The following is a 10,115-nucleotide window of genomic DNA, read 5'->3' as shown; positions in this document are numbered from 1 at the left end:
CGGGCGCGCCCCTTCCCACGGGCGCCGCATCAATAACCTCGCCGACTTGACACTCGCGGAATGATGTGTGAGGCGCGTTTTGTAGGGCGCGCGGCCGAGGGCAAAGGCCCCGGACGCGTGTTTTTGCTGCGGCAAGGGCGGGTTGCCGCGCGCACGACCGCGTGCCAGCGAGGCCACAAACAGCCCGGCTCGGGTGCGGGCTCACGCGCTGTCTGTCGCGGCTCGGCCGGGCGGGGTCCGTGGGACTCGCGGATCCGCAGACCCACGGCCGGTCACGGCGGGGTCACCCTCGTCCGCTGCCGGGACCCGCGGACGCGTGACACCATCCTCTGACGGGACGCCCGTCCGGTGGTGAACGGAGCGGCTCGTTGCCTCGGAGCGCGCGACCGCCCGCGGGCTGGCCGCGGGAGGTGGGCTGGTGCGCGATGCTCGCGGGGTAAGTGACGGTGGCTTGAGCGGTGGTCCTCTGGCGTGTCCGCTGATGGGAAGCGGTCTGGGATTGCGGGCACCAGTGTGCAAGACTACTGCACCTGGTACATGTTCTGTGGACGATCCAGCCAGCTGGTGGTCTCCATGGAGCGGCTAGACAGGCATCGCACACAACTGAATACATAAGGTAAAAGTACTTTGAATGTAATGTCTCTCCCGCTTCCCATTGAGACCTACTGACTTTAAGGTTTGGTGCGCTGTAGTGCACAATGTGAAGATGGTGCCCTTCTGGCGGTCTTACCTAATGTTCCCCGATGTCCGGGAGCCCGCAGCCGCTACGTGAATGCGGGACCGTGTGCCTCCGACTCGCACTAACCTCAGTCTCATGCACACTCCACATGTGACCAGCTGAAGTGGGTAACGCGCATACTAACAGCTAACAGACCTGCTAACATGCCTGATTCTATGCCAAACAACAAGACGGATCCATATCCCTGATCGGATTCAAACCATTGCAGCTTTTGCGCCACATGCGCCTACCAGTGAAAGAGGAGGCACTTGCGGATTAAGCAGCCGACCTGAGGTGACAGTGACCTCTTCCAGACTGCGTAGGCGCTCTGCGTGCTGTTTTGTTTCCGTCCGTTCGGTGCAGCGCCGGGGGCGGGCCGTCAGCTCGCGGCCGAAGGACGCCCCCGGTCAGGTCCCGCTCCCCAAACACCGACATTTGTAGCGCACTGAAATTGGACGCGGCGTTCCCGGCGCGTGCATTAATGACGCGTGCCGGGGCCGGCGCGCGCGCGCCGCGTCCGTGGCCGGGCATGTAAACACACGGCGCGCAGACGAGACCGATATCAAAATGGTAATTCGGCCACATATATTAGCGGTTGCCAACGGCTCGGGCCCTTATTGACAGGGGCCCCAGGGGTCGTGTCCTCTCGTGCCCCATTTTAGGGGCACGAACCGTGAGTCCAAAGTCCAAATCGCCCGCTCAGATTATTGCGCATACATTACCATAAATTATGGCCAGCGCGCCTAATTAGCATTGGGTTCGGTTGACCACGTCCCCGCGCTTTCTGCGTCTCCTAATGTGTGTAATGTCCGGGTGGACACGGGTGTAATTTGGACATTTAAGGTGGGAGGAGGGCTAATTTTAAGGTGGAGTGGTCAATTTGGTCGTTGCCCGAAGGCGGCGGCTGACAGTTTGACGGTACCAAAACACGGATGACAGTGGTTATGGTTCGGGCGTAAGGTGTGAGCGGCCTGACGCGCTGTCCGAGCGTTGCCACTGCCGGAGAACAAAGAACTCGGAGACTTGACTCCTCTCGGCCCCCCGAGAGCAGCCATGTGGAGCCCAATGGCAGGCCAAGGCGACGGTACAAAATCAACAGAGCTAGATAACTATGTGCCGCCCGTCATTGTGGTTTTATCAAAAGGCGGTTCTGCTCTTGCAAAAGTCAGCATGGCTGCGACGAGGAGTGAGATGTATTCATATTCAAAGCTGACGCAGTGCAAGCCTGTACTCATGGGTGGCGTGCAGCTGCCCGTAATGATGTGTCTCGCTGTGTGTGTGGTTTTGAAATGCATCCTGCCCAATAAACTCCCCGACAGAAGTCCGGCCTTGACTGGAAGCCAGGCATGTCCGTTCATTCACACCAGGATGTGAGCTCCGTGCGGGCGGACTGCGCAACAGAGGCCGACCAGAGCGCTGCGGCAGCGGCGCTGCTCGCCAGCGCCGACGGCAGCTGCGTCTGCGAGCTGGGCGCTATGCTGGGCCGGCGCCGCAGCTGCGTCTGGGAGCTGGGTGATGTGCTGGGCCGGCGCCGCAGCTGCGTCTGCGAGCTGCACGCTGTGCTGGACCGGCGCCGCAGCCGCGTGTGCGAGCTGGATGCTGTGCTGGGCCGGCGCCGCAGCTGCGTCAGCGAGCTGGACGCTGTGCTGGGCCGGCGCCGCAGCTGCGTCTGCGAGCTGGGCGCTGTGCTGGCCGGCGCCGCGGCCGGTCCCGGGAGCCCTGAGCGTGCTGTGCCGTCGGCACGCGAGCCGGACATTTGGACAAGCGTGAGCACGCGCTCCGCTACAAAAAATCGATCGATGCGTCGGCCGGCAGCTGCGCGCCGTCTCCGACCGGGTGCAAGCGACGTCACGTGACCGTCACGTGACCGTCACGTAGCCGTCATTAGCAGACTGGCCGGCTGGACGGAGGCCGGCGGCCGGCGGTCATGCCCTGCGTGAGGGTGAAGACGCAGGCCGCGTCGTACCCTGCCGGGGGTCGGGCGTGCAAGCCTTGGGTTGTCCAGTTTGTTGGCATGGTGTGAAGAATGTTAAAAGCAGGCATAAATTTAAACTCACTGTTCAGCTGTGGATGGCGGGCAATGTCCTTGTCGTCTTTGTCCTTGCATTGCTGGTACGTGGGTGAGGACGTTTTGCATCAAGAGCCATTGATAGGGTCTGCGTCGGTCACCCGAAACCCCCTCCGGTTTCTCACGTCCGGTGCAGCCCCACCACACGTACCACTCAGCTTTGAGAAAGGAACGGGAGGGTCTACGAGTGGTGCCTCCACCCCTGTCGTCCACGCATAATCAGCAGATTAATCAGCGCCGCTCCCAACCGCGATACACATACACCGCCGCTGCCGCACTCTATCATTTTCAACTCGCCGTCAAGTCAGATGTCAGACCATTCACGGCTCGATTCAGCACCTGGGCTACGCGGTCCAGGCGCGAGGAGGGGGAAGGGGGAGGGGGAAGACCCACCAGAGCCTCCCTTGTGCGCTGCGCGGATGCTCACCGCCCTCCCCCCCCCCCCCCCCTGCCGAGACTCCGCCGGTGATCATGGCCCACCGGCCGCTCTGCGGGTCACAGTCTCCCTTTCACTCGAAAAGATCGCATGAATCGGCCGACTAAATCAGTTGGTGCCGCCGCCTTTGTGGTCGCGCCATTATTCAAATGATTAGGTATCTCGGGCGCACAGGTGGTCACCTGCGAGGGTTGCCTGCGACAGCGACATACCACCGCCGTCGGGGCGCGGTATGCCGTCTTATCGGCGGATACTGAACACCATTCCACGAATAGCGCGGCGCGCCGTCCCAGCGGGCTAGCGGCGCGCGCTTTTTTACGCTCCCGCGCGACGTTTAAAGTCCTGTGGCGGCGCGCGAAGGGTCAGCCGCCGGCGCGACGTGGGCAGCGCCATTTAAATTCAAAGTAATACGCGATTGACCGGGACGTTGCGCGTAAGGCTGCCATGGCAGTTATGGCGTGCCATGGCGTGGGATCGTGCTGCGAAGTAGCACCGACCAACTGCGAGTTCGAAGAAAGCGTGGCTGCTTTTTAACTCGGCGGGAGCTGACCAGAACTAGCGGAAAAGGGGGTAGTGGGAGCGGGAAAGACCTGACGTGACAAATCTTGTTTGTAGTCCCTCCCCCGCCCCCTCCCCCCCCCGCCTAACCTTCTCAAAGATCCCACCCATGCTTGGTGTCGATATGGGCCTGTACGTGCGACAGCAAGGATACGACATCGACCCAGACAGGTGGCTAACCGGTTCGTAACTGATAATTTGTTCCACGGATAAGAATTCGCGAGCTGTCTTGGTTATGCACATCTTTCAAAATAGTGTTCGATCTCGGTGTCGAAGGAAAAGGCTTAGCAACGCATTCCACGTCTAAGTTTGTGTGTTGTTTTCTCTTTATGCTTCGGCTGAGACAGGAACGATATTAAATTTCCGGCTGAAATCCAAACCCTCATGAAAATTATTTAGCCTTCGAAGCCTACCACACTGCCCGCGGAGACAGCCGATAAGGCGCACGATCGGGAGCTAGGCCCCACCCCCACGGGTCTCCTCTGTTAACGGTCGTGAGGAAGAAGGTCCCCCAGCTGAGAGCCCCGCCATCTCCTTGCCTCCATTTGCTGTTTCCGACATTCGTGCGGTGCAATCATGCGAGGATCAGCAACTCAGCCTCGCGGTTTTGCGGCGAACACGCCTCAGCTGGGATATAGTCATATATATTACTAGGACATACATGATACCAAGACCGTGCACAATCAATGGAATACACGAATACGATATGTACATAATTTAGCAGAAATCGGATAAGTGAACTATATCATAAATAGGTTGCACACTGCCTAATGAGATCACCGGACTAGAATGCTCCGAGGGCCCTCTCGAAACTGGCTCGGTGTCTCAATTCCCACCACGATGGCGGGACCCCTGTCGCACTGTGCAGCTACTCTTTGGATGCACCAGGAGTCATAACCCAGGAAGTCGCACAACAAAACAAACCACGCCATCCACCCTCCGACTACAAAAAGTAACAAAGCCTCGGCTATAGCTATTTACCTTGTCGACCGGGCAGCCGCAGACAGACATAGTCCGGCGGGGAACAAAGAAGGCTACACACGGACAGCACCACTAAACATGGGTTACGGCCGCCTTCAGAGCACTGAAGCGACCGACGTCAAAGTCCGAAGAATTAGACATCCCGCAGGGGATAACCAAAAGGCATTTAAAGCTATTTACCGTGCTTTCTTCTGTAAACAGAATACACCCTAGATTCGGCTATTTTTTCGAAACGGTATGGTACAAAACACACCGCCGTGCCAGAGGCGGCAGCTAATGCGGTACACGGGAGCTGACGCCGGCAGGGCGCCTTGGTCAGCGGTGCCGGCAGGGCGCCTTGGTCAGCGGTGCCGGCAGGGCGCCTTGGTCAGCGGTGCCGGCAGGGCGCCTTGGTCAGCGGTGCCGGCAGGGCGCCTCGGTCAGCGGTGCCGGCAGGGCGCCTCGGTCAGCAGTGCCGGCAGGGCGCCTTGGTCAGCGGTGCCGGCAGGGCGCCTTGGTCAGCGGTGCCGGCAGGGCGCCTTGGTCAGCGGTGCCGGTGAGGCGTCTCGGTCATTGGTGCCGGCAGGGCGCCTTGGTCAGCGGTGCCGGCGGGGCGCGGCGCAACGGCTCCGAGGGTGACGCTCCACTGGCGTGCGCCAGCGACGAACGGCAGCACCGCGACATCAGGTCACCCCGGGCCGCGTCACCACCGTCCATCCGCCAAACAGCAGGGCACCAGGCCGACTGGTAACGCCGCCCGGCGCCGGCGGCCGACGGCGGGTGAGAGAGCCCGCGACGGCTGGTAACTGGTGGTGAGACCCAAGTGATGACCGTTGATGGGACTCGGCGACGGCTGGTGACCGCCGGCGAGCGTCGCTGGCCGATGAGCACTGTTGCCAAGTGGAGGCTTCCCGTCTGGCGCCTCCTGTCTTCCCGGTGGCACCAGGCCGTTCCAGCCGGCGGGTCAGGTCAGGTCAGGCCGCTGACCTCGCCCGTCGCGCACGCCGCCCGGCACGCACACGCGCGTCCCCTCCTGGCAGTGTGGACACTCACGCACTCTCGGCAGACGCACAGGCGCACTCTCCGTCCGGGCGGCCGGTCTGTCTATACATGTATCACAGCGGCGCGGACGGCTGCTCGTCCTCGGAGCTTGCCGACCGTTTCGCCGGCGGCGCGGCGTCCGGGGCGGCTGCGCTCTTGGCCGTCTCGGCCGTCCGCTTCCTCGTCCTCACCAGGTCTGCGGCGGGAGAACGGGGTCAGTCTCAGCCTGAACGAGGCCAGGGCAGGGGGGGGGGGGGGGGGGACGGCAGGAGGGTGGAGCCGCAGTGTCCTTCCACACAGCATACAGGCGAGGCATGGCGGCACGGAGCCAGACAGCACGCGCCCGAAAAACGGGTGTTTGCGTGCATTCTTCCGCGTACAGCAGTTATTACGGACTTTAATGAAAACGGTTGTTGTCGATGCCATTCTGATTATTTATAGGGGCTCATTACATTTCAGAGTGTTGTTAGTGAGATGGATAGAGCTGCGCGAGCGGGTGAAAATAACAGAGCGATACAAAAGAGCGCGGCATTACCGCTCGCCGTTAACGCTGGCCAAGTACGCACTATTTCAATTTTCCGGCCATGGTGCCGCCCACTGCCCTGTGACTGAAACGGCGATCGGACCAGCCCGCGCACACTCTGAAGTAGGAGGCAGGAACACGTCCTGTAGGCACAGCATGAACTGGACCGCGATAGGGGATCACCCACGCCAAGAAAATAAGACCGCTCCAGAACCAGACGACAGTCACGTAGAAGCATAAATTCATGCACTTCCGCAAGAACAGACTGGTGGAGTAGTGGCATATGTGCTATGTGCCAGTTTAATGTCTGTTTTTAAGTAACATATTCTTTCACGAAATGTTCATTAAAACGGAATTGGGCGCATTACAGCACTGAAAGAGGGAAACAAGTTTTAGTGGTCTAGGTTTTTTCCCACTGCCATAGGGGGAGACAATTTGTGGGCATTTTGTGGACACACCACTCTCCCATTTTTAAGGATCTTCTTAGGTCATTTTTTATATGCTCTTCGTCTTTACAGCGCTGCCTCCTCAGCGTAAAAATTGACCGCTCACTTGAGGCGTAAACTCACCATATGTCATGTGGCCGTCAAGCTTAGTTTCGACATTGGCCTTGATTTGTAGGGAGTCAGATAAGTAATTCCATTCATAAGCACAACTTACAATATATTTGTTATGGGCAAAAATGGCATGTTGCACAAATGGTGATTTAAAAAAGAGGACGTCATTAGAATCTCTGTGTATCATCTTATTCTTGTCAGGACGGCGCGGGTTGCCTCAAAATGCGCCATTACAGCACTGGGCATTGTCAACCATCTACGTTCGTGTCCCAGTATGTGTTTTGCCAGGGAGATTGCGAGGAGCTGGTGAATGTGGGCAGATTCGAATGCGGATTTGAAGGTACGGAAATTGGCCAGATTTCATCATATTCTGTTGGGACAGCACCTGAGCAAAAGTTCATTGCGGGATTGGGTTTTGCCACTGTTGAGGATAAATCCAGCACATGAAAGCAAAGCGTTTGGAGTCCAGTGATATTCTCGCTTTTGGAGTGTACTTGCTTGGCAGGCGGTGCCACAAATGAAGCCAAAGAGCGCTGCTTTTGGGGCAGGATTCAGGCTGGTTCATATATGCCATTGACACATTTGCATGCTTTGCCAGTTAGGAAATGCGAATGCCACAAACCTAGAGCTGTTTCAAATCACAGCGCCTTCCAATGAATGTTTGATACATTAAGTGTGCATATCTAAAAATCTCCTTACATGTCAAAAACCATGGCGTAGCCTACCCTGATCTTACACTGTTTATATTGGTATCATACGCTGTTAAATGTGTGGAACCTGGTTTTGTTCAAATTGCATAGTAAATTGAATACAATGGAGTTAGGTTTTCAAGTTAACGGGAATTTCCTGTGAAACCCTGTCCGATTGCTTCCGTTAAAATTTTTCACAAACCTCCTCACCTTTGGTTTTGGACAGTATTTGCCCAATCCGAGAGCTGCTGCCGACCTTTTTTGGCCTAGCTTTGTGGGCCAGTTGATTACTTCAAAACAATTTTCGCTAGTTGGATTGAAGTTGTCCCGTGAAATGAAAGGCAAGCCAAATCGCGCATGGTTTCATGGTGTCTTGATCCATGCAAGAAAGACATTGAAAGATTTGTTTGTTCAATATGGATGCCTAGAATAAATAATATCAACATACCTTGGAAGTATTGTGTACATAAGGCAGGTAGGGGAGTTCTGCCGCACTGACTTTTCCTTTGGCATAAATCATAGGAAATTCTTGAAACCATTCCTTTTTTGGTTTCACCATTTCTTTCTTGGCCGACAGGAAGATAAGTAGGCGACACCGCGGTTCGCACAGCGAGCATTGCGCTTAAAAGGAAAAAAATATAAGTATTATCTCAACAGCGTTTTTAGTACTGTTGAAACCTTTGATCGCCTGTCGTTGGGCCGGGGAATGACTCACATGGCGCGACTGGTAACGACTATAGATACTCTAAACGACATTAGTAGTGCATATGTCCATGTACGTCCAATCCATGCGCCCTAAAACGGTGGATCACCAATGTCGAATCATTGCGTAATAAATGAAATTCAGCAAGAGTAAAACAAATGGTTTGCGCAGCGGCTTTTCTGTTCCATGGCAAGTCACAAGACATCCGGATTTTTAGGACACTGTGGCGCAAATCATATCTAGCTACGACTTACACAAAAACGCCCCTGAACAAAACAGGAGAAGAGCTTCCGACTTTTCAAGGCAAACGTGACAACAACAAAGCGGATGGCAGCTGCTGCGGCAGAGCTGGACCAGAAAGTGCGCAATCAGAGGTAATGTCCGCAAACAAACATCCTAATCACCGTTTTAATGTCCTGGGCTTTGAACTGCCTCCCCCACCCAGCACTATGCCGCGGCCAGCAACGTAACGCGCACGAGCACGCTCTGCACGCTTCACGTGTCGCCGCCGGCTAACACCTTCCGCCAGGCCGTGCCGGCTGGGTCGGGGCGGGCCGGCCCGGCGCCGGTCAACGCTCCCGGGCCGGCCGCGAGTTTTTGCGGGCGGGTTTAAAGTGCAGGCCGGGCGGAAAGTGGGGCTGGGCGCTCACCTGTGATCTGACGCTGGTGGAGAGACGCAGGCTGGGCGGCGGGCTCTGCCGGCGTCGCCGCCGGCTCGGTCGCGCCGAAGCCGGCCTCCGTGCGCGACTGCTCGGGCGGCGCACCGCCCACGCGCTCCCACTGGTACCTGCCGCCTGGCACCGGCCGCTCTAGTTCGAAATCGAAGTTCCACTTTTTCTTCTGACGCTCGTAGATATCCTTCATCTCGCCCTGTACGAAGCGGCGCGTGGCCTCCGTGTCTGCCGGCCCGAACAGGCAGCGACATGGAGAGCCGGCGGCGCTGCGCACCTGCGCGTGGCCCAGATAAAACCGGCGCAGATCTGGCGCACCTTGGTCTTCCATTATCAACATGGTGGTCCGGCGCGGCGCGGGACGGGAGAGGACCGACCAGCACCCACCACGGCCGGCTGACGGCTACCGACTGGCTTGCTCGGCCGCCGCTGACGGTTTGGGGCCGACCGCCGCCGCCGCCGCTCGCCGACCAATCAGCATTCGCCACCCAGTCACGTGGGCGGCGCGCCCGGGCACGCGATTGGTCGCCGTCGACCCGCCCCAACTGGCCGATTTATGTGTAATACAAATAAAAAAATGTTTTGCTCCGGACTGGTACGGACGGCGCCAAGCCAAAGGAGGGTGGGGCTCAGGCTCGCCGGCCGAGCGGTACCACTGCTTCTCGCCTGCCCTATAACACCCACGATGCAGAGGGGACGTTTCGTTGGACTGGTAACGGTGACTGACCCCCTCGCGCGTCACCATGCCTCTCAGCCCCTCGGCGTTGCTGCTGTACCAGGGTGCTGCGGCCCCGGCGCCACCACGCCTCTCAGCCACTCGGCTTTGCTGCTGTGCTTGGGTACTGCGCCCCCGGCGCCACCACGCCTTTCAGCCCCTCAGCGCTGATATTGTACCTGGGTACCGGGGCCCCGGGCAAGACTTACTGGGAAGGAGAGCAGGAGAACAGGACACCTGCTACGGAGTCACTAGAACAAAATCACTAGTGGTCTCAACGTCCGTTTTAGTTGTGTTTCAGTGATCGAGTCTTGCGACGCATGGCATCCCCGAGGATGAACTTTAACTAGGTATTGCAAATGGCCTACTGAAATTATCAGCTGCTCATGCCAACTGGCAGGAAAGTGACACACATCTGTCAGTGACAACAGCTTTGTTAGCCCAGTTTTTTTTAACACGGACCAATGTAGCGAAAA

The 10,115-nt window shown here is 57.7% G+C and overlaps 1 protein-coding gene across 1 annotated transcript; it reads right to left on the bottom strand.

The window, feature by feature from the left end:
- Positions 1–4,408: 4,408 nt before the first annotated feature.
- Positions 4,409–9,324, bottom strand: LOC119108502 (cyclin-dependent kinase inhibitor 1B). Its single transcript, XM_037232075.1, has 2 exons — positions 8,904–9,324; positions 4,409–5,977 (listed from the first exon to the last, which is right to left on the bottom strand). Exons 1-2 carry the CDS (start codon positions 9,262–9,264, stop codon positions 5,856–5,858), a joined length of 483 nt encoding a protein of 160 aa, XP_037087970.1. The 5' UTR covers positions 9,265–9,324; the 3' UTR covers positions 4,409–5,855.
- Between the last annotated feature and the right edge of the window lie 791 nt (positions 9,325–10,115).

The sequence above is a fragment of the Pollicipes pollicipes genome, unplaced genomic scaffold (genome assembly GCF_011947565.3).
Source record: "Pollicipes pollicipes isolate AB1234 unplaced genomic scaffold, Ppol_2.1 Scaffold_6686;HRSCAF=7923_pilon_pilon_pilon, whole genome shotgun sequence".
Taxonomy (NCBI): domain Eukaryota; kingdom Metazoa; phylum Arthropoda; class Thecostraca; order Pollicipedomorpha; family Pollicipedidae; genus Pollicipes; species Pollicipes pollicipes.
Note: the sequence above shows the minus strand (reverse complement) of the source record. Positions and strands in the feature narration are given on the sequence as shown.

Excerpts from the sequence above, each read along its gene's own strand:
- LOC119108502 (XM_037232075.1), bottom strand. The coding sequence starts at position 9,264 with ATGTTGATAATGGAAGACCAAGGTGCGCCAGATCTGCGCCGGTTTTAT. Across the intron at positions 5,978-8,903 it reads CCACCAGCGTCAGATCACAG|ACCTGGTGAGGACGAGGAAG; the intron begins GTGAGCGCCCAG and ends CTCCCGCCGCAG.